The sequence below is a fragment of the Vulpes vulpes genome, chromosome 5 (genome assembly GCF_048418805.1).
Source record: "Vulpes vulpes isolate BD-2025 chromosome 5, VulVul3, whole genome shotgun sequence".
Lineage (NCBI taxonomy): Eukaryota > Metazoa > Chordata > Mammalia > Carnivora > Canidae > Vulpes > Vulpes vulpes.
In genome coordinates this window covers 130703554-130728932 of record NC_132784.1, presented here as the reverse complement: position 1 = coordinate 130728932, position 25379 = coordinate 130703554, and the positions used below count along the sequence as shown (strand labels likewise).

Genomic DNA, 25379 nt, shown 5'->3' with positions numbered 1-25379 from the left:
CCCTTGTCAAAAATCATTTGACCATATATGCCAGGGTTTATATCTGAGCTCTCAATTCTGTTCCACTGTTGTATACACATCTGTCTTTATACCAGTACTGCAGTCTGATTACTGTAGCTTTGTAGTAAGTTTTGAAATCACCAAGTGTGAAACCTCCAACTTTGTTCTTTTTCAAGAGTCCTTTGGTTATTTGGGAGATCCTTTGAAATTCCATGAGTTTCAAGGTGAATTTTTCCATTTCTGCAACAACCATTATTGGGATTTTCACTAGAATTGCATTAAATCTTTACATTACTCTGGGTAGTACTGATATCTTAACAACATTAAGTCTTCTAATTCAGGAATACAGAGATCTTTAATTTATGGTGTCTTTAACTTCTTCAAGCAATGTTCTGTAGTTTTCAATGTATGAAAGTCTTTCATCTTAATTTATTCCTAAGTATTTTATTCTTTTTGATGCTATTGTAAATGAAATTGTTTTCTTCATGTCCTTTTCAGAATTTTTGCTGTCAGAATACAGAAACTCATGTTTTTTTCCACATTGATTTTGTACCCTGCTATTTGCTGAATTCACTTATTAATTCTAACATTTGGTTTGGTAGAATCTTTAGGGCTTTCTACATATAAGATCACATTATCTATGAACAAAGGTAATTTTATTTCTTCTTTTCCAATTTTGATGTCTATTATTCTTGTTTAATTGCTCTGATTAGGACTATGCCAAATAGAACTGACAAAGTGAGTATCCTTGTTTTTTCCCTGAAAAAGAAAAGCTTTCCATCTTTCACCAGTGAGTATATTAACTGTGGACTTGTCATATATGGGCCTTTAATATGTTGACATAGTTTCTTTCTATCCCTGGTTTGTTGAGTATCATTATCATGAAAGAGTGCTGAACTCTGTCAAGTGCTTTTTCTATATTTACTGAGATCATAATGTGAATTTTTTCCTTCATTTGTTAATGCAGTGTATTACGCGGACTGATTTTCATATGCTGAACTATCTTTGCATTCCAGGTACAAATCTCATTTGGTCATAGTGTATAATCCTCTTCGTATGCTGCTGAATCAAGTTTGCTGGTGTTTTCTGAGGCTTTCTGCATAAATATTCATCAGAAATATTGATATGTTTTTCTTGAAGTGTCTTGGCCTGGGTTTGGTATCAGGGTAATGCTGGCCTTACAGAACGAGTTTGAAAGTATTTCTTCATGTTCAGTTTTTTAGAAAAGTCTGGAGAGGCCTGGGTTAACTCGTCTTTTAATGACTTTAAAATTCACCTGTGAAAGCATCTGGTCATGGGCTTCTTAGTTGTGACTGCTGAAAAGTTTATGTTACAGATTCATTCCCTTACCAGTTATAGGTTTGTTCAGATTTTCTATTTCTTCATTATTCTTGGTAGATTTTAAATTTCTATGAATTTTGCCATTTCATCCATGTTACCAAATTTGTTGGTGTAAATTCTTCATTCCCTTTTATGGCATAATAATATTGCACTGTATGGATATACCAAATTTTCTTTATTCATCAAACTGATAGACATTTGAACTGTTTGCATTTTGTGGCTATTATGAATTATCCCATAATGAACATTAGTATATAAGTTTCTGTGTGAACATGTTTTTATTTCTCTTGGATATATCCCTAAAAGTTCTAGGTCTCATGGCAACTCTATGTTTACTATTTTGAAAAAAATGCCAGATTATCTTATAAGGTGGTTGGACCATTTTACAACCCTATCGGTAATGTATGAGTCTCCCACCAGTAATGTCTGAATCTTCCAATCTCCGTATCTTTCCCAACACTTAATAACTATCCTTTTCTTATGGCCATACTATAGTGCATATGAAGTGGAATCTCACTGTAATTTTGATTTTCATTTCCTTGATAGCTAGGATACTGAACATCTTTTCATGTGTTTATTGGTCATTTGTGTATCTTCTTTGGAAAAAGGTCTATTCAGATGCTTTGCACACTTTCTAAACAGGTTGTCTTTTTATTATTTGGTTGTAAGAGTTCTTTATATATATTCTGGATAGAATATATCCTTATCAGATAGATGTTTTACAATTATTTAAATTCTCCCAGTCTATAAGAGTTGTCTTTTCACTTCTTCAGTAATACCCACTAGAGCACAAAAGCTTCTAATTTTGATGAAGTCCAATATATCTATTTTTTTCCTTTATTGCTTCTGCTTTTGGTTTCTTAACTTAAGAAGGCTTTAGCTAATCCAAGGTCATGAAGATTTATTCCTATATTTTCTTCTAAGAGTTTTAAGGTTTTAGCTCTTATATTTAAGTCACTGATCTATTTTGAGTTAATTATTATGCATGACGTGAAGAAGAGGCCCAATTTCATTCTTTTGCATATGGAGATCCACCTGAGCCAGCATTGATAACTGAAAAGGTTATTCTTTTCCACTGAATTTTCTTGGTATCTTCACTGAAAATCAGTTGACCACTAAAAATGTGAGTCTTTTATTTCTGGACTTCCAGTTCTATTCTACTGATCTTATGTTTACTCTAAAGCCAGTACCATACAGTTTTGATCACTCTAGTTTTATAGTAAGATTTGAAATCAGGAAGTATGAGTTCTGTTTAAAGATATTTTTTGACTGTTTTATCTCTTTTGAATTTCCATATGTATTTTAAAACCAGCTTGTCAGATTCTGAAAAGAAGCCTGCTGTGATTAATAGAAACTGCAATGATTATACAGATCAACTTGCCATCTTAGTAATATTAAGTTGTGGGATCAATGAACAGGAAATGTCTTTCCACTTATTTAAGTCTTCTTTAATTTTTTTCAATGATGTTTTGTAGTTTTCAAGGCACAAGACCTTACGCACTTTTTGATTTATTCCTAGATATTTTATTCAAGACTATGACAAATTAAACTGTTTTCTTAATTTCACATTGGATTGTTGGTATACAAACCTACAACAGATTTTTGGGGACTGATCTAGTATTCTTCTATCTTGATGAACTCATTTATTAGTTCTACAAGTTTCTTAGTGGATTCTATAGAATTCTCTATAAAGTGTATATCCATACACACATGCACACCACACACACATTAGAGATAGTGTTATTTTTTCCTTTCCAATCTGACTTCTGATTATCTTTTATTTAATTTTCTTGCCTAATTGCCTTGGCAATGTTGAATAGAAATGGTGAGAGCAGACATCCTTGTTTTTCACAGATGACCTTTTATCAGGTTGAGACAGTTCCCTTCTATTCCTAGTTTGTTCTCTTCCTGCCTTATAACTTGGTACCTTTCTGGAAAACAACTTGGTGATATGTCTGAAGAAATTTCAAAGTTCAAATCCTTTGACCTAGTAATCTTACTTATATTAATATACTTAAATGAATAATCAGATGTGAATGGAGTTTTATGTACAAAGACCTTAGAAGGAAATCTAGCTCCACCGTCTAACAGAACTAGAATTTAAGTGCAGGGGAGCACCATGTGGGAATCACAGATTATAGAAGAGTGACACTGAGACATTTTCCCTCAACCACATAATAATACTTTGCCAAAAGCATTTACCTCAGAATATTCTTTTCCTGATTTTTAGGAAAATTCCAAATTAAAAGATTATAAAAATTCCCTCATTAAACTAATACCAATATTGAAAGCATTATAGCTTAATTCAAACATAGCAATTATGATACTGGGTTTTGGTTGTCCAAGATATCATGTTAATTTTAAGTACCAAAATACCATTTTCTTGGAATGATACCATTATGTCAGCACCTGGAGTTTTTTTAATCTGAATTCTAAATATTTACATCTTGAGATGGAGATCAATGACTATAGTTTTTATTTTACATTACATATAATTGCAGAACAAAAAGTCTTTTACCCAGAGAATTATAAACTGCTTTAAAACATTTTAAAGATTTATTTATTTAAGAGACTGAGCATGTGAGCATGAGTGGGGCAGTGAGAGGGGAAAGGGGGGAGGGGAAAGGGGGGAGAGAGAGAGGGAGAAAGAGAGAGGGAGAGAGAATATGTCTCAGACTCCCTGCTGAGTGCCAAGCTGACCCGGGGCTCAATCCCACAACCCTGACATCATGACTTGAGTTGAAATCAAGAGTGAGTCTGATGCTCAACCTACTGAGCCAGTGTGGCACCCCAAACTCCTTTACATTTTTTAATTCAGTATAATTACATTCATTCAGAAAGGATCTTTCTAAATTCATAATCCTCGGGGAGGGAGGGCAAGAAAATAAAAGCAAAGTTTCTTCTGCAAAGCAGTTCACACATCAAATATCTGACTGAACAGTGAAATATGAACACTAGAGTACCAAAATGCCCTAATTGCATCCCATTCTTCTTCCATACTTGAAGATCAACTAAAAATCTAGAGATACAGGAAATGTTTCCTTTGAAACAAAATCTCCCCCTTGCTCACAATATAAAGACTGAATAACGGACAAAAAGGTTAAAAGATCCCCTCAGTTATAAAAAGATGAAACTGTCTGGAGATAAATAAAATTAGGAAAAAATTTATAATTAGTTTAGCCTTCATCCATTCCCCCAGATTATTCCAGAAAAAGTTCACTCAGCATCACTAAGATTTTGCACAAAAATCCACCACTGGCTTATTAATACTACTTAACTCTGTTTTCTTAAGGATAATTTCTTTTTTAAAACAATATTTTATTTTCAATATTAATTTTTTTCATTTTTAATTAAAGCCAAGTTTTAAAAAATTCTTTTACGGTGTTATTCTTACATAGCCAAAGACTTAAGTTAAAATAATGCAAATGTTTCTACTTTTATATTAGCAATTTTACCTCATATGTATATTGTTCATAATTTTCATAGCTAAATTGTTTTAAGTATTTGCTTTAATTTTTTTTTAGTTTTATGAATTTGAATATTAACTATTAAATCGAAGTTCCTATACTGCCTTTCTGCTCCAGGATAGCGATCACAATTAATATAATGGCACAGAGCTCACATGATCAGGATTAGAACCCAAGGACTTCAAATCGAATTCTCTTTTCACCAAATTAGGCTATCTCACCATGGTTCCCATCAAAATTAACCGATTCATTACAAAAGGATCATGTATTATCTCACACCTATTACGATGACTATTAAAAAGATAAGAAATAACAAGTGTTGGTGAGGATGTAGAGAACAGGGTACTCTCATGCACTGTTGGTAGGAATGTAAATTGGTGCAGCCATTATGGAAAACAGTATTGAGGTTCCTCAAAAAGTTAAAAATAGAACTACTGTATGATACAGCAACTCTACCTCTGGTTTTTTCTTCCAAAAGGAAGAAAAATCTAACTCAAAAAGATATCCGCACCCACCATGTTCACTGCAACATTACTTACAATAGCCAAGACATGGAAGCAACCTAAATGGTTGTCAAAAGATGAACGAATAAAGAAAATGTATTACAAATATACAATGGAATATTATTCAGGCATAAAAAAGAAGGAACTCTTGCCATTTGCAACAACACGAATGGACCTTGAAGGCACCATGCTAAGAATTCAGAGAAAGACAAGTATCATATGATCTCAGTTATATGTAAAATCTAAAACAAAAACAAGGAAAAAAAAAATTTAAAAAACCCAAACTCACAGATACAGAGAAGAGACTTGCCAGAGGAAAGAAGGTGGGCAAAATAGGTGAAGGGGGTCAAAAGGCATAAATTTCCAATTATAAATACATCATGAGGATGTAATACACAGTATGGTGAGACTATGGTTAATAATACTGTATTGTATATTTGGAAGTTACTAAGCAAGACCTTAAAAGTTCTCATCACAAGAAAAAAACATTCTACATGACCGATGAATGTTAACTGAATGCATTGTGGTGTTCATTTCACAAGATACATAATATCAAATGATTATGCTGTTAAAACTAATATAATGTACATCAATTATATCTCAATAAAATAAATAATTTTGAAAGATGATTGTGTTTTAAATTCCATACTCCCTGACATACTGTAATATATTTAACTACTACCTGGCATCTAAATATAACATTTCACATAGTATAACACTTTATTTATCATGATTCCAACAACTACAAACAGGATTATGGTGGGGAAAAAGAAGATGAGGAAGCAAATATGTGAAAATCTACGATTTGTAAAATACAGTACTAGGCACTGTACAGGAGACAAAACAAAAAACCCAGGACTCAAGGGAATTTATAATATAGTAAGGAAAATAAATTATAGCCATAAATATAAGGAAAACTACAAATACTTTTATGTTCAATGATAACAGTTTTTTAAAAAGTTAAAGTATGAACGGGATCTAAGTAGAGCTCATTTATTCATGCAGCAATTAGTTATTTATAGTAATTTCTATGGCCTAGCCACTGAGCTAGGTAGAGGTTATAATAATGAATAAAACAGGTATGATTCCCATCCTCATGCAGAGAAACAAATAAATAACAAATCAGTAGTATGATTATTCTGGAAAAAGTAATGAAGAAAAAAAGTAAGACTTTTAAACTGATGGGTCTATATACAGTAGAAAGTAATCCAGTAAAGCCTCACTGATGAATAATGTAACATTCAGTCTGAGATACAGAGGATGTGAAGTCAGCCTTTCAAATGGTGTTTGCACCTATGTGTTGGGGCTAGAGAGGTTTAAGCCCGGGGGGAAAAAAAAAACAACCCAAACTCATAGATACAGAGAAGAGACTGGTGGCAGCATTTGTAAAGACTTTAAAGATAGAGAAGTGCATCAGCATATTTGACAACTCAAAACACCCTGAAGTTTGCTGGACAATCAGAAAAATGGCAGAGATGGGGGATAAAGAAACAGGCAGGGACAATGATCCTACAGATCAAAGAAGAAGGAGGTCCAGGGTATGTTGGAGGAAAAACAAATACATTATTTTGACTATAGTAGGAAGTTAATGAAAAACAACATAACACATAACCCTCATGTATAAAATTTTGATTTAATCCTTACTACACAGTAAGAGAAATAATGTTTCCCTTTAATAGATGAAGGCTTCACACAGGTTCAGAAGGGCTAAAGCCCGTGCTACTATGGTTGCACTGCTCATAAGCAAAGTCACAAGTCCCAGACACTGTTAACACAAGTCAAACCTTTCTACTACACAATAAGGGACAAGAAAAAAATAAGGTGAAAAATACAAACTAGATTAAAAATCAAGCTAAGGAATGTGGGAATTATTAAAGACAAAAACTAATGGAAAGGACACCAATTAAAAAGATCATTCTAATTATCTGCATAGTACATAGAGAATACTGTCAAAACAAGTTCCTTTCTACAAAATTACCATGTATTATGTCAATCATTTTTATACTGTTCCCCAGGAAGAGTAAGATTTTGTGTGTGTGTGTGTGTGTGTGTGTGTGTGTGTGTTTGTAGTTGGGGATGGGAGAGGGCTAAGTACCCTGTTCTATCAGAACATATCTATTTTACTTTCTTAGATTTAATCTGAAAAAGAATTTTGCTCTTTGAAAACCACAGATTATAATGAAGTCAACTCTGGTTCCACAATCTTACTCTGAAGATCTAAAACTTACTACAAGCAGACCTTTCACCCACCATATGCCTATGACAACCACTTTAATAAGCACGCTAATTCCTTTTTACTTTTCTGCTAAATGTCAAGCATATGCCACTATAGTTTATTAAAGGCAATTTCAGGTAAGATTTTTGCCTCCACACCTTCAGAAATAATATAAATGTCTACCATAAAATTTCTTTGTCTATTAAGTCATGACATTAAAAATGTAAATATATTCTATACTACTATGAACTATTTCTCAATAACTAAAAAATGCAGACTGAAAATTATACATTAATGCTCAAAAAACTACTACTACTCCCAAATATGCTTTTTTGTTTACTAATGTAACTCAAAAATCACTAAGTAAATAAATAATTGTTCAACTCATCTACATTTAAAATTAAAGCACGACGTTAATGCAACAGTTTTATGTACCTAGCAATTACTCAACTGGTCAATCCCTATGACAAAATCTATAAGTTAGCAATATCATGCGTATGCAGAATTGGTTATGTAAAAATGCATGCATACCTTTATCCTTCTTAAAATCCAAAGCATCTTCTTTATCAGTCACTATTTCCTTCATATTAATAATACTCTGGTGGGTAAGCTGCCGGAGAATTTTAATTTCTCGAATTGCTGTAATTGGAAAGCCTTCCTTTTCATTATCTAGACGTACTTTCTTTAAGGCTACCATTTCTCCTATGAAAATAAAAAAAAAAAAATCAAGTTACCAGATGACAAAACCAAACGACATTTTTAACTTTTAATTCATAATTTCTGCTCCTACCTCTTGAAATCACAATGTTTACAGTTCAAGAAATTAAATCTCTGATTAAATAAAAATTATGAAATATTTATCCAAATTGTGGAATAGTACACAACTGTTACAAAGGATAGGGCAGGTCCATAGCTATTGTTATTTTTTGCTCTCCAAGACATATTAAAAAAGCAAGATGATCAACAGCAGGTGCATTACACTACCAATTTTAAAAAGTGAAGGAGGGGAGGATAAATTTACCCAACATGCTTACACATGCATAAAACCTCTGAACATATGAGAAGATTCTGTACATAGTGCAAGTGAGAAAATAAACTCAGACATATTAACTTGTCCAAAGCTGCCCAGTTACCTAGCAGTGAAACTGGGATTCAAAATCTGGTTTAGCAACCTGAGAAGTATTTGACTCTTCCCACTACACTAACTGACTTCACAATCCAGGTCTGAATGACTTTTGATCAGATAAGATCTAACTATTAAATAGAACAGACACACTCCTGTTATAGGAAAAAATGCACTATAATAAAGTTCATTCCATTCTTTAGAGAAAAAAAGTAATTCTGTACTTACGAATTTTCCAAAAGAAGAAAGTTTATCCTTTTAATCATTAAAACTTACTTCTTTTTGATGGAAGTCTTAAAATGTAGGATTCCTTATTAAATAGTTTTAAAGTTATACTTTTTTAAAGTTATAATTTAATCTTTTTGATAATGCAGAATCATCATTATAAATATTACCCTATGCTGTAACTGCCCTCCAGAGTTTTCTTATACTAAATGACTTCATATAGCTACGCTACTTTAATCTATTGGTTTATTTCAACAAGGAATTATAAGTAAATATTAAACACTGGCTCTACCCATTATTTAGTAAAATACATAGCCTCTGACACAGTTACTTTTTACTCTGCTACAAGACCTTTGAAAACATTCTCAGAGGTTCCTGATTATGTTCTAAAATATTAAGCTGCTAAGTCTGGCCTCCAAACAAAGGGTAACTTGGACAGAAAAAGAATATTTTGGCTAAAAGAAAATGTGTTACATAAGGCTTAATACAACAAAATTTACTACTAAGACAGTCAAGATACTTTTTCCTCCTGATTACTAACAACCTAAGAATTTATTCATAATTAAAGAAAGCTAAATCCCACCATACTACATATCACAAATACTAAAAAAAACTTAAAAAATGTTTACACACCCACTTACGTGTATTCATATCTTACGTACTTGCACATAGAAAATAAAACAAAAACCAAGATGAAACAAAAGCATGATAAATCCAAACTTAAAAAAAAAAAACCACCTAAAATACACATTTGAAGAGAAATACAAATCAAATACATTCAATAGATCTAAAGATCCACAGCATTTGACATACTTACCAGTGTCTTTATCCCTGGCCTTGTAAACTTGTCCATAGGTACCTTCTCCAATAATTCCGATGATATCAAATTTATCCACGCAGCGTTTTCCCCAGTCAATATCTTTTTCTTTGATTTCACCATAGCGAGGCCCACATATTCTATCAAATATAGTTCTGAAGTTTTTATATACAATCAAGCAAGTTGAATAAACCATTTAATATTTAACATCCACCCTCCCCCAGTCTTATATCATTTTCCCCCTTCCCTGTACATTTGTGATCATCGAAGACCAAGTTACACTTTAATTTGGTATTATAAATTACCCTAAAAGTCAAGGCATCATTTTTCCATACCGACTTTTCTCCTATAAACTAACAAACTGAGAAAGAGAAGTAAAGCATGTACCAAGAACTTTCAGAAATAAAATGTAATTTTCAATGAATGGATAAAACCAACACTACTACAAAGAGTCAAAATTCTCTAAGCAATCTCCAGAAGTCTTCCTTTTCATCCATTATACATATATGCTTCACTCATTTTTTCAGAAAACAAATTTGATAATGAACATTACCAAAACTCTAACTACAAAGCTTATTGACAAATTTAGACTTAGGGCTAGATGAAATTATATTAAAAATGGAAACACAAGAAAGATTTTTAGTCCAAGAGAGTATAAAAGTATTAGTATAATCACTCTCCAGAATCCACACTGTGTGTGTGTGTCTGTGCGCATGTCATATATATGACAAATATTTGACATTCTTTAAAAAAATAAGTAATTTTGTAGTCTCTCAATATTCTGGTATGTAAGAGAAATTCAAGTAAGGAATAAAGCTACAATACTCAGGAAAATGATTTTAAAAGTTTTCTAGTTTCCTACTCTATACTAGAAAATCCGCTGATACACAAGGAACCTGGACAGCAATCCTAAAATCAAAGTCTTACACTTTCCCTCGATTAAGTAGAAGTAAAGTAGGAATCAACGTCCTCCCCCCCCTTAACTGATGAACTGGTTTTAAGGGAAGGAGTTATCTCTGGGCACTTACTTGAAACTAATTTAGGATACAGATTTCAAACCTTCTTCCACTCCACCTCTTGCAAAATGAAAAATGCATTTAGTTATAGGAGCAAATGCAGCTAAAAAAGCAAAGGAAACATGCCAGCTTGCCCATGACTAATTTTGTTTGGGCTCTCTGAATGCTGACTTCCACATTCTCCAATTTCAGTGTTTTCTGTTGTTCAAATAACTTAATTGTAGAAATTATCAGTAACATAGAATACCCCAAGAAATTAATACATTACAAATTGTGAGAGAAAATTAAATTTGGTTTTATTAGTCATTTTGAATAGGTATACGCAGGGAATTATGAATTTTTTTCAAAACTCTAGAATTTATTCATATAGTTAAGTTTAAAGAATAAGTACACTTTTTATAATTTGAAATTTTAATTTTTTGTTTTGTGATTTTATGATGACCCAGAATCATTTCTGGTCAATTTAAGAGCAGGTAGAAAGCAAGCACATACTTAGGCCTCCTTTTACTATGTAACTGTGTTGCTGTTTTCTTTTCCTCTGGACTCTTTGAGAGATCATCTCCTCCTGGTAGCTCAGGGGGCAGTGGTAAATCAGCAAGTAAACATCGTAATTTCTTCTCTACTTCTTTTTTAACTGCTTTTACTGAAATATTTCCTCGTAAGCTAAAAAAGAAAGGAGTCAGACAGATAAAATACATTTATATAAGAAATAAAAATGTAGCCACATCTTACACTTAAGTAGCAATGGCAAAATACTAACTTTCTTCACTTTCTAGCTAAAATAATGTACTATATATATTCAATTCCAAAATATAAATTTTGAGGGTAAAAATGATACAGAATTAGACAAAAACTAAGGAAATCTGAACAAGGTGTGGAGCTTAGTTACAATAACATATTGATATTTGTTCACTGGTTATAATGAACATACCATACTAATGTAAGATGTTAATAAGAAACTACAAAGTATATGGGGACTTTCTGTAGTATCATTTTAACTTTTCTGCAAATCTACAACTAGTCAAAAAGCGGTATACTTTTAAAGATGATAAAAAATTACTATAAAACTGTAAATTAGGGCAGCCCTGGTGGCTCAGTGGTTTAGCGCGACCTTCAACCCAGGGTGAGATCCTGGAGACCCGGGATCGAGTCCCACGACAGGTTTCCTGTGTGGAGCCTGCTTCTCCCTCTGCCTGTGTCTCTGCCTCTCTCTCTCTCTCTCTCTCTCTCTCTCTCTCTCTGTGTGTGTGTCTGTCATGAATAAATAAAATCTTTAAAAAAAAAACCAAAAAACTGTAAATTAATACTAAAAAAGTAAACTACTCATGCTTCACAGGAAAATTCCTTAGTTTTGTGATAGCATTTTGTTTGACTCTGTTGGAGAGACATAAAGAGGTTTTGTAAGAAATAATACCACATGCTATTATTTATCTTATCCATTTACATAAGCAACAACTAATTTAGCTTTGCCCCCTTTCAAGGTTAATTTTCTTAAATTAGATGATGATTCTTTTAAATCGGACAATGATTTTTTTTTTTTAAGGTTCTAAGAAGCTTACTGATAGTACAGGCAAAAATTCAAGTTCAGTTAGTTTTTTTTTGAATGCATAAAGAGCTCTGAATTTTAAAGACTATCTTAACTAGGTAATTTGAGTATCTTAAACCTCCCAGTTACTAAAAAATCTGTTTAATAAGATATTTCTTGAAAGAGAATCTTATAATGATAATAAAATAAATAATGATAATAAAATAAAATAAAATAAAAAATAAAATAAAAAATCTTAAACCTCCCAGTTACTAAAAAATCTGTTTAATAAGATATTTCTTGAAAGAGAATCTTATAATGATAATAAAATAAATAATGATAATAAAATAAAATAAAATAAAATAAAATAAAAAATAAAATAAAATAAAAAAATAAAATAAAATTTGAAACTTCACACAGTTTCATAGCAATTATGAGTCCTACAATGAAAAAATTGAGTGAGACTACACCATTGGGGTCACAAATTGCAAATAAAATTATCAATCATTCCACTTTAATTATAACTTCTTCTATTCATGTTGAACATTAGTATTATTGTACAAACACATACTTTAATACTATCTGATAAAAACCATTTACCAATTACTATAATAAAGTTGTGTCTTTTCTTCTTAACCCCATGTTACTCACTAGAAGTTTTTTTTTTCTTTTTTATATTTTATTTATTTATTTGAGAGGAGAGAGGGAGAGAGAGAGAGAGAGAGAGAGAAACTGAAGCCGACTCCACACTGAACACAGAACCCCACAACAGGGTTGGATCCCACAATTCCAAGATCACGACCTGAGCCAAAATCAAGGGTCAGAGACTTAACTCACTGAGCCACCAAGGTGGCCTAGAAGTTCTTTAACAGAGAAAACATGTTCAAAAGGAAATTGGTTTGGGACGCCTGGGTGTCTCAGTGGTTGACTCTGCCTTCAAGCTCAGGGTGTGATTCCAGGGTTCTGGGATCAAGTCCCACATTGCACTCCTTGCATGGAACCTACTTCTCCCTCTGCCTATGTGTCTCTCATGAATAAATAAATAAAAATTTAAATAAACAAATGAAAACAAAAGGAAATTGGTTTGCAGTTTTATTTTTAAAGTAATGGTATGGAGGTACTTGGGTAGCTCAGTGAGTTAAGCAGCCGACTCTCGATTTTGTCTCAGGTCATGATCCCAGGGTGGAGGGATCAAGCCCTGCATGGGGCTCCACACTCAGCAGGGGTTCTGCTTGAGATTCTCTCTCTCCCTCTCCTCCCCCTGCCCCACTCCATGCTCAAGCACACATCCATACTCTCCCTCTCTCAATAAAAATATAATAGTATCACACAGGTAACTTTTCAATATTAATGTTCAACATATTGATTTTTATGCTATGTGCTAGACATCAGGTAAGGCACTGGAGTTTAACAACATAACAAGTACACTAAGATAGAACTCCTCTCAGAAATGAGCTAAGATTGTCTCTTGGAGAACACAGTCAAATAAGCAGCGGGATAAAGTATTACCAAATGGGTTCCTGGAGTAATGTAGCTAAAGGGTAGCTAAATCAGGGTTGAAAGACAGTAAAAGCCTCTTTTCTAAAAAAGGGACTACTTGAACTATGCCTGAAAATAAACCTATTTCAAACCTTTAACTAGAAAACTATAGTATCTCACTTATAATAAGGGTTTAGTCAAAAATTCTCATTTGAACATTCAAATCAACATTTTTTTTCAAATCAACATTTTTAGAGGAAAAAACTAAAAATCCTAATTTTACTTATAACTTAAAATTTAAAAGACTGCCTATAGCCATATATTATTACATGAACTACCAGACTCAGCAAGGCTCCCAGACTTCAGAGAAATGAAATAGGAAGTATGATTTTTTAAAAGTTCTCATGTACTACAGCAACAAAAACAACAAAATGCCTTAACAAGAAACGTACAAGATCAATAGAAGAAAATTAAAGATAGGGACGGACAGACATAAAACTGGATCTGAATGAACAGAAACCATGTTTTTGTATGGAAAACTGTAATACTATAAAGCTATCAGTCTCCAAATTAATCTACTACATTCAGTTGAGTCCCAAACAAAACCCAAGCAAAAATTTTCATATAACTTGACAAGTAGATCATAAAATTTATCTAAGAATAAAGGCAAAAATCTGCCCCCAAAAAACTTTTTTTTAATTTTTTTAAATTTTTTTTTTTTAAATTTATGATAGTCACAGAGAGAGAGAGAGAGGCAGAGACATAGGCAGATGGAGAAGCAGGCTCCATGCACCGGGAGCCCGACGTGGGATTTGATCCCGTGTCTCCAGGATCGCACCCTGGGCCAAAGGCAGGCGCTAAACCGCTGCGCCACCCAGGGATCCCTGCCCAAAAATTTCTGAAAAAGAACAGTGGAGTGCGATTTGCATTTGCCCTGTCACATGACCAATCTATTTTAAAAGGTCCCAAACCAGAAAGATTGGTTAAAGTCAAGGAGTATGTATTATGATCTATCCAACATGAATTGTCAATATTTTTAAATAAGATTTACCTAAACATTCAGATTTCAGGCTTTTTAAAAAACAAACAAAAAAACAAAAGCTCTAGCAACACTGGGTCCAAATTTATGTATAGCAGCAGCACTGAAGCTGAGGCTGAAAAACAAAGATACTTACTCATCAGTAATTTACTCCATCCCTTCACTTTTGTTATTTCCTGCCTAACCCTGTAACAGAAATCTGAGTTTGAGAACCAATACATCATGCATCTAAAGAAGTTAAAACACGAAGCCCCTGCTTGGCACAGTTGAGTGGAGCATCTGCCTTTGGCTCAGGTTGTGATCCTGAGGTCCTTGAGCCCAAGCCCAGCATCAGGCTCCCTACTCATCTCTCCCTCTCCCTCTGCTAGTCCCCCAGCCTGTGCTCTCTCTGTCAAATTAATAACTAAAATCTTAAAAAAAAAGAAAAGAAAAAAGAAAAAAGTTAAAACAAGAAGTACTGACAAAGAAATAATAGAACATATTAATAGAAAAGAGTTCAGAATACAGGTATCTGTAAGAATTTTATATATGACACCACAAATTATAGATTATTCAGTAAATGATGTTAGAAACAAACTTATCAGTCCACAGGGTGATGGGCGAGAGCATCTTTCTTCATCATATATTAATCAAAAACAAATTTCTGTGTGATTTGACTTAATCTCTTCTAACTTTATAAACACATAAGTTATAAAGGAAAAATGATTAGATCAGACTATATTTAAAATAAAAAACATCCATATAGCCAAAACCAAAACAAATACATGTGAAAGATAAGCAAAGACTCTGATAAGCAAAGGTCAAGATTCCTAACATAAGAAGCACCTACAAATCAATTATAAAAAGGAAAATAGTATTAAGGAATAGCATAAGATATAAACAAGTCGTTCACTGGAAAAAATAAATAGCCAATAAATATTAAGAAAGATGCTGTATCTCAATAATCAGAAAAATGCAAAATTAAATAATTACATATTTTAAAGACTGCATAAATTGGTAACAATCTTATTAAAGTACAATTTGGGGGCACCTGGGTTGCTGAGTTGGTTAAGCATCTGCCTTCAGCTCAGGTCATGATCCCAGGGTCCAGAGATCAAGTCCTGCATTGAGCTTCCTGCTCAGCAGGGAGTCTGCTTCTCCCTCTCCCTCTGCCTCTTCCACCCCCTACCCCCTACTTGCACTCTCTTGTGCTTTCTCTCTGAAATAAATAAATACAATGTTTAAAAAAATAATAATAAAATGTGTATACTTTAACCTGGTAACTATCCTACAAAAATTGCTCTCACATAAAATATTAATATAAAAAAAGTTTGATAGCAAACAATTATAAATCTAAGTATCCCTTAATAGCAGAATAGTTAATAAGAGCATGATTTATTCATTCCTACTGATAGGAATATTGAATGAACCTCTATCTATATACCAACATGGAAAGGTCTCCAACACACTAATTAAAAAGACAAGCAGTATTATGCATTACATGCATAATAAAAAAAATTTATCATCTAAAAATATATACTTTAAAATCTACCATGTTAAATAAATAAATAAAATAAAATAAAATAAAATAAAATCTACCATGTGATTTTTCAGAGAGTAATAAATCCCAGGTCTAGAAGAGAAGCAGAGTGCAAAGTGAGCCTAAGCTAGGAAATATTAAAAAACAAATAGGTCATGTTAAAGGACAAAGAGGTCAGCTTAAGGGAGTTCCTACTGGCCAACGACATTTGCAGCACCAAAAAGAAGAGTGACTCGTGTTGAATCCATCTTTCACCGCACATGTTAGTAGTAGCATACTGGTCTTAAAAACTTCTATATTCAAGGACATCTGGGTGGCTCAGTGGTTGAGCATCTGCTTTGGCTCAGGGCGTGATCCTGGAGTCCCGGGATCAAGTCCTGCATCAGGCTCCCCAAGAAGCCTGCTTCTCCCTCTGCCTATTCTCTGCCTCTGCCTTTCTCTCTGTGTCTTTCATGAATAAATAAGTAAAACCTTTAAAAAAATTCTATATTCATGAAACGTATGAACACATTAACAGAAAGAAGAGCAGAGACGTAACAGAAAAGCAGAAGAAACAAAAAAGGTGGGTCAAAACATTTTCTTAATGATAAGCATGACATGTACCACCGTCTCAAAAACAGATGCACAAAGAATACCTTCCTTAAGCACTCACTCACTTGTACATATCTTGAATTCTTGAAAATATCACCTGTAAAAATTTATCTCCAAAGCATATATGAAAGAATAAAGTAAAGAACAACCAGTTTCACTGGGCCAGAATTACTGGATTAATTTTTTAAGATTTTACTTGTTTATTTAAGAGAAAGAGAGGGAGAGTGCATAAGGTGGGGCAAGTGGACTCCCTGCTGGGTGGGGTATCGGACTTCTGGCTCAATCCTCAGACCCCAAAATCATGACCTGAGCTAAAGTCAGATGTTTGAGCCAACCAGGCACCCCCAGAATTACTGGATTCTTGTAACTGGGTCATTATCTCATTAATGAAGTGACTCAGTTCTGCATTCATGCCTCTGTGGATGGAGAGTTCATTCCTGGACTCATCAAAATTACAACTCATGGGCAGCCGGGGTGGCTCAGCGGATCCAGGGCATGATCCTGGAGTCCCGGGATCGAGTCCCACCTTGGGACCCCCCGCATGGAACCTGCTTCTCCCTCTGCCTGTGTCTCTGCCCCTCTCTCTTCCTCTGTGTTTCTCATGAAACAATAAATAAAACCTTAAAAAAGAAAAATTACAACTCACTATTGTGATGAACCTTCAGTGCTCCTAGAGAAGAGTCAAACCTGTAAGTACCACAATTACAGTGGTAATTGAAGAAGACCTACCTACACACCATTTTTATCCACTTGTTTTCAAATTCTATAAAGATGTCAGCTAAGAGAATGGCTCATATAGTTGTTTTTTAACAGAAAAATGAGGGGAAAACAGCTATAATTTTAGTTTCTCCATAAAAATAAAAGTGAAAAAGATTAAGTGGTATAACAGATACTACACAGTAGCGTAATGCTTCCATCCTAGCATACGTTTCAGAAATGTTCTTAGAACTGAATTTACTTTACTCACCCTTATCTTCATTAAAAAATGTTTCAAAATTAAAAAAAAAAACCTCATACCCCCAATAATCACAATAGAAATTTGTAAACATGTTAAAGGAAAACATAAGCACATTATGGGTTTTCTGTAATATATAGTTAATCTCAAAAAAAAATTTAAGAGTCAAGAGAAGTCTAAAAAACAATAAATTCATAAAGCTACCCAGAGTGATAAATCTGTAAAACCTCTAAAGAAACCTAAAAATTACCAATATACCTACTTTGTATCACCCAGGGAAGAGTCCCTCATAAATTGTCCTGTTTCTTATAGTGTCATTAAGGAACAGTTATGCTAAAGAAAATACAGTACTGGCATTTCTAATTCCCAAACTCAAGTTGAAATGGACATTGTATCCCAAGGCAACAGCAAATTTCTTCTGGAATTCTAAGCATTAACTCTAATTGTGTCATCCTACAGGCAATGTGCTTCAGTTTAAGGTGTACATAATAAAGATAACTTACCTTTTTTTTGTAACCTTTTTTGTGGGGGGGAGGGGTGGGAGGTCAGATAACCTCTCACTTCAGACTGACTTTTTTTTCTTTAAACCGTCAGTGACAGGGACACCTGGGTGGCTTAGCGGTTGAGTGTCTGCCTTGAGCCCAGGGCATGATCCCAGAGTCCCGGGATCAAGTCCCACATCAGTCTCCCTGCGTGGAGCCTGCTTCTCTCTGTCTGTCTGTCTCTCTGTCTCTCATGAATAAATAAATAAAATCTTTAAAAAATAAAAAAATAAACCCTCACTGACAAAACTTTTTTGCACTTACCTATCAGTGTCTTTATCTTCAGGCAGCATGGGAGGCAAAGGTAATGGTGGTAATGTAGAGGTCACTAAAGCCACATGTTGCTCCTTCTCCTTGGCTCCTAAGCTTGGTGTAAGTGGTTTGGTTTTCTCTTTAAGAGATACTGGTTCATCCTTTGTAGCAGCAGATTTACTCTCCTTCCCAACTACAACTGCTTTCTTGGTGGCTTTATCTACAATCAAATTATTATCCACCTTTGTTACCTGAAGAGGTGGCTTTGTTTTTGCCTTGTCATTTTTTAAAGTTCCACCACTTGAGGGAGAAGGTGCATGTTCAGTTTTCAGTTTCTTCACATCCTTCACATGGTTGGTTTGTGATGCACCGGCCCCAGTCTCTGTGCTCCCTTTCGTAGGTGTAGAAGTGTTGGAAGCTTTGGCAGCTTTGGCAGCGGCCTCAGCAGCCTTTGCCGCTTCTGCAGCTTTCGCCGCTTCAGCAGCCCTTGCCGCCTCGGCAGCCCGGGCTTTTTTATTCTTGTTCAACTCAGCTGCCAGGCTACTCTTCAGAGTTAGTGTGCTAGGAGAAATGCTAGAATGACGACTTCTGGATCTAGACAATCTGTGCCTGCTACGAGATCTTGAATGCCTAGATGAATACGGGCTTCTGCTTCGGGATTTAGCTGAACGTCTGGTGGAAAATAATGAAGATTTAGTTAGTAATTCAGAAAAGCTTAGTATGAAATTTATACAAACTGTGAACTCAAGCCTGTGAAAGTTTATTTAATTTCAAAATCATAATATAGTTTGTGGGAGGATTTTTAAAAACAGAAAATGCTTTTAAGCAAACGATTCTCTGTCGCTATAATTTTCCTGGAAATAGACCTATTATCTTTATCTTGGTCTAGCTCATGAATGCTCAAAGGTGAGACTAGATGAAAGTAGATCTCTGTGAGGAGAAATACTCTAAGGAGAAAAAGCTTGACGGGATGAGCACTAGGTGTTATGCTATATGTTGGAAAATCAAACTCCAATTAAAAAAAAAAAAAGGTGACAAGGCATCTTTGCTGTCTTAGAAAACAGAAGTATGCAACAAGGACACGCCAATGGTAGAAGGCGCAGGGTGCAGTCTGACCCATCTTTCACCAGGGAGACCACCTCTACAACTGAAAAGCATCCTCGCTCCCCAAGTTCAGAAGTCAGTATTGTCCTGTCTAAAGCAAGAGTGAAAAAGATAAATGCCTGTTACAAGGCAGTAAATACAAACGGTCTCTAAATTTTAGAAAACTACCTCATAGTGACTGTGCAATTCACTTCTCAAAACTTATTAGTAAACACAAAAACTATCACATATTTAAAAGTATGGTGGTGGCAATCAAAATCCCTATAAAACAGATACAGCACAGCAGCATGTGAAAGGAAGCTCCACACCTTATCAAAACTAAAAACAAATACTCACAAGACAAAGACATTATGATAGTACTTTGAAATGTTTGCCAGGTCTCATTTTAATGCTCACATCAACCCCAGTTAATAAGTATCTATAGTTTACAGATTAGAAATTTAATCTAAAATATGATGTTACTTAAAATCAGTCCTATATTCATCAGCAGTTGTACCAGTAATTATCTTAGTGCCACTACCCTATTCCTCCTATACCCTTTTGCCCAACTCTGTGTCCAAGGAGGCTAACCCTAACAGATACACCTTCGGGGTTTCAGTGCTATCTGTCACTGGCAGATCAGAAGGTAGAGAAATGCTGGATTATTTCTTTCCAGCACCCTCCCTCCTTTTGGTCACATTTTCTGACACAAGCTTTGTCTCCCTACCACTGTTGCTCCTTTCAGGCATCCCCTTTTCACAGATCTCACCAGGCTCTACCTATACTGTATTTTCCTTGCCCCTTTAAGCTTCCCCCCATAACTACAGAAAACATCCCTTGTGGTATCCCTTTCCACCCCTATCTCTGCAGTCCTTCATTTAATAAATCTCTTGCACCATCTCAGTTGGATTGTTTCGTTCTAGAACCTTGCCTGATATCTAGTGGTATGCCGTCTTAAACTATAAAGTAGGTTGGTCAACACAATAAACAACTTAATACACTGTGAAGGAGATAGCTCCTGTTGAAATTCTACGTTACAGGGAGAGGGTAAATGAAGCAAAGAAATTCCTAGGAACCCATAATTAAAATGGGCAGAGAGAAAACGAAGGACTGGAAATTTTGTTTATATCTGACATTAACAGAGCATGGAGGAAAACACTGAGAAACATCCTACAATTCTAGTATGAAAACGAAACTATGATTAGGTTTAGGATAAACTCAAATACAAATTCAACTTCTCCCTCATTCTTTCAAGAACATTTCAAAATGTACTAAGGGCCAACTGGTATTCAGCAGTTGGCATTTCGTATAAGCTCCATACTATAACACACTATTTTAGATTAATGGGAACACGTTTTAGAAAACATTCAAATCTAACACTTGCTTATCATTAAATATTCATATGCACCAATCATCAAAATTACCAATGAGCTTACTGATATTTGTGAAAATGAGAAGAAATTTTTTGTTAAATATACAGTGGTAAACATCTTAGACAACTTTAGTATAGGAACCAAAACTGTCATTATATGAAATAATCAGCCACATTTTTTTATTTCTTCTCCCTGCAGACTCTTTGACCTTAAAACAAGTCTGATTATGTCATGCTTCTAGAGCAGCAGAAAGGTACACAGCAGGAGAAAGCAAAGAGACTATCATTCATCAGAGGTAACAGCACAGAAACTTCTGTTAAATTAACTTTCCTACACTGGCAAGATTCTGGTCACCAATTTCATACAGACATATAAATTATACTTAATTGAGAGATTTATGACCACTAAGTTTTACCTAAGAAAAGAGACATAAAGATATTAGGTAAAATCCCAACACAATTAACTCCTCTGGCCTATTAAATTATTGTTTTCTAGATAGAATCTAGATAACCATTATCAGCAAGACTTAAAAGACACACCCTCCAGCCCTCTCCAATTCCTCTCTCTTCAAAAGTTCCTTAACGTTTTAACTTCATGTTCTAGTAAACATGCACTCTCTCACATAATGCATATTTACTAGTTAATGTCAACAATATATTTGGTTTGGGAAACTAAAATCAAAGATAACACAAAATTCAAATTTAGGTCATTTTTACTAATAATCTTCAACCATACAAAGTTATGAGGGTAGAAGTGTACCTCTAAGACTACATAATGAATTATATCATGAAGTCTTAGTAAAAGAACTAAAACAGATGGTAAATAGTCCTTTTTTTAAAAAAAAATTATTTAACAGAGAGAGAGAAGAGGGCGTGAGCGAGAGTGGGGAGAAACAGAGGGAGAGGGACAAGAGGGCTCTACACTGAGCACAGAGCCCAACCTGGGGCTCAATCTCACACCACCAAGATCACGACCTGAGCCAAAGCCAAGAATTGGTCACTTAACCAACTGAGCCATCCAGACACCCAGCAAGTCCTTCTTTTAAAGGTAAGATTTTTCTTCTTTTTAAAACTTTTTACTGGGCAGCCCTGGTGGCTCAGCGGTTTAATGCCACCTTTGGCCCAGGGCATGATCCTGGAGACCCCGGATCGAGTTCCACATCAGGCTCCCTGCATGGAGCCTGTTTCTCCCTCTGCCTGTCTCTGCCTCTCTCTCTCTGTCTCTCATGAATAAATAAATAAAATCTTTAAAAAAAAATTTTTTTAAATAAAAATAAAAATAAAACTTTTTACTAATATTTCTATACTGTAAAATCTGCAGTGAATACATATTAGCTGTTTGTTTTCAATGTTTTTAAAAGATGACAGTATCTCTTTAAGAAGTTAAGAAAACTTTCTATGTTTCTAAGGTTTCCAAATTCATACAAAACAAAGCAGAACCACAATAAAAACTCAGTATCCTGACACTCGATTCATTAGTGCTCATTGTTAATTAGGTTAGTGTTCCTTAGAAAGAGAGCATGGTGTACTTATTCACTCAACTGTATCACACAATCTAAGAGTCCAGGTCTTCTAAAATGGTGCCAAATTAGCAAACACTGATTCTTAAAAATTTTACTATGATAATAACTGATCTCTTATTATATAAAACAATACTGATTAGTACTATCCAAAAGAACTTTCTGGAATGAAGGAAGAGTATCTTAAGTAGGTTCTAAGCCCAGTGTGAGCCCTGAGCCCAAGTCAAAAGTCAGCAGCCCAAAGGACTGAGCCACCCAGGGGCCCCTTATTTCACATACTAATAGCAGTTATATCCATTTCAAAACCTTGTTAATTAGGTATAAATATGCTTTACATGCAAGTAAGGTCCAACAAATGCTAATCAATAAATGTGATGTACCACATCAACAAAATGAAGAATAAAAATCACATGATCATCTCAGTAGACGTACAAAAAGCATCTGACAAAATTCAACATCATTTCATAATAAAAACTAAACCAACTGAGTATAGAAGGAACATGCCTCAATACAATAAAGGCCACTTAAGACAAGTCCACAGCTAACATCATATCCTCAATAATGAAAAAATGAAAGCTTTTCCTCTAAGATCCGGAACAAGAAAACAATGCCCACTCTCCTCACTTTTATTCAACATAATACTCAAAGTCCTAACCTGAGCAATTAGGCAAAACAAATTTAAAAAACAAAAGAAATTGGGGAGCCTGACTGGCTTTGTGGGTTAAGTGTCCAACTTTTGATTTTGGCTCAGGTCGTGATCTCAGGGTCCTAGGATCCAGCCCTGCAACAGCTCCTCGATATGCAGTACATCTGCTTGAGGCTTTCTCTCTCTCTCTGCTTACCCCTACCCTGCTCACATGTATTTATGTGTGCATGCACATGCTCTAAAGTAAATAAATCTTAAAAATGAAAGAAAGGCATCAAAATCAGAAAGAGATAAAATATTCTGTTTGTGGAAAACCCTTCCAAAGATACCACTAAAAGGATGCCAGAATAAACAAATTCAGTAAAGCTGCTAGATACAAAATCAATAGTTGACCCTGGAACAACGCAGGAGTTAAGAAAGCCCACCTCCTGTGCAGCTGAAAATCTGTGTGTAAGTTTTGACTCCCCAAAAACTTAACTACCAATAGCCTTCTGTTGACTTAATCCCTTAATGGTAACATTAATATTAGGTTAACACACATTTTCTCTGTTATATGCATTATATACTGTATTCTTAAGGAAAGAAAGCTAGAAAAAAGAAAATGTTATTTTTTAAAAATCATAAAGAAAATACATTTACAGTGCTATGTGTCTGGCTACTGAAAGAAGAATCCGTGTATAGGTGGACCCATGCTGTTCAAACCTGTGTTCTTCAAGGCTTAATTGTGTTTCTGTACACTAACAACAAACTACTGAAAAGAGAAAGTAAGAAAACAATCTTATTAAAAAAAAAAAGAAGAAGAAGAAGAAGAAGAAGAAAACAATCTTATTTACAAGAGCATCAAAAAGAGTAATATACTTGGGACACCAGGGTGGCTGAGCAGTTGAGCATCTGCCTTCAGCTCAGGAGGTGAACCCAGAGTCCCAGGATGGAGTCCCACATCGGGCTCCCTGCATGGAGCCTGCTTCTTCCTCTGCCTGTGTCTCTGCCTCTCTCTCTCTCCATGCCTCTCATGAATAAATAAAATCTTTAAAAAATTTTTTAAAAGTAATATACTTAGGAATCAATTTAATCAAGGAAGTAAGAGAAACTGATAAAGAAATTGAAGAAGGCATAAATAAACAAAGATATTCTGGGCTAATGAAATATAAGAATTAATATTGTTAAGATGCCCATACTATGCAAAGCCATCTACAGAGTCAATGCAATCCCTATTAAAATTCCAATGTAAAAAATAAAAAAATAAAAAAAATAAAAAATAAAATTCCAATGGCATTTTTTTTAAGGTTTTATTTATTTATTCGGGGGGGGGGGCGGGCAGAGACACAGGCAGAGGAAGAAGCAGGCTCCATGCAGAGAGCCCGACATGGGACTCGATCCTGGCTCTCCAGGATCACACCCGGCTGTAGGCAGCGCTAAACTGCTGTGCCACTGGGGCTGCCCTCCAATGGCATTTGTTTACAGAAGCAGAAAGAACAATCCTAAAATTCATATGGAACCAGAAAAGACCCAGAATAACCAAAGCAACTGGGAAAGAACAACAAAGTTAGAGGCATGACACTTGCTGATTTCAAATTATATCACAAAGCTATAGTAATCAAAATAGCATTGTACTGGCATTAAAAAAAAGACATAAAAATCCATGAAACACAATGAAGAGCCCAGAAATAAATCCATATATATAGCCGATTAATTTTCAACAAAAGAGCCAAGAATATACAATGGGGAAAAGATAATCTCTTCAATAAATGGTGTTGGAAAAACTGGAGAGCCACATTAAAAAAAAAAAAAAAAAAAAAGGAAATTGGACCCCATCTTATCCTATACACAAAAATCAACTCAAAATGGATTAAGGACTAAAGCATAAGACCTAGAACCATAAAACTCCTAGAAGAAAACATAGAGGATAAGCTACTTGATGGCAGTTTTGGCAATGGTTTTCAGATTTGACACCAAAAACAAAACAAAGGAAAAATAAACAAGTGGGACTACATCAAACTAAAAAACTATGTCTGCAAAAGAAACCATCAACAAAATGAAAAGGCAACCTATGAATGGGAGAAAATGTTTGCAAATCACAAATCTAATAAGCAGTTAATATCCAAGGAACTCAAATGGGGCGGGGGGGGGGGAGAGCCCAATTAAAAAA

At 34.5% G+C, this 25379-nt stretch overlaps 2 protein-coding genes across 5 annotated transcripts in view; one reads left to right on the top strand and one right to left on the bottom strand.

Moving 5' to 3' along the window:
* The window catches only part of CDK13 (cyclin dependent kinase 13), a 122821-nt gene that overhangs the window by 73407 nt on the left and 24035 nt on the right, over positions 1 to 25379 (bottom strand). For all 4 annotated transcript variants that reach the window (XM_072760050.1, XM_072760052.1, XM_072760051.1 and 1 more), the window contains exons 2-5: positions 18622 to 19281; positions 11200 to 11370; positions 9692 to 9831; positions 8058 to 8228 (exon numbers count right to left, since the gene is read on the bottom strand). In XM_072760050.1, the coding sequence (XP_072616151.1) occupies positions 8058 to 8228; positions 9692 to 9831; positions 11200 to 11370; positions 18622 to 19281 (1142 nt within the window). The remainder of the gene's footprint in view (positions 1 to 8057; positions 8229 to 9691; positions 9832 to 11199; positions 11371 to 18621; positions 19282 to 25379) is intronic.
* MPLKIP (M-phase specific PLK1 interacting protein) overlaps positions 1 to 25379 on the top strand; it is a 148577-nt gene that overhangs the window by 105917 nt on the left and 17281 nt on the right. The window lies entirely within an intron of this gene.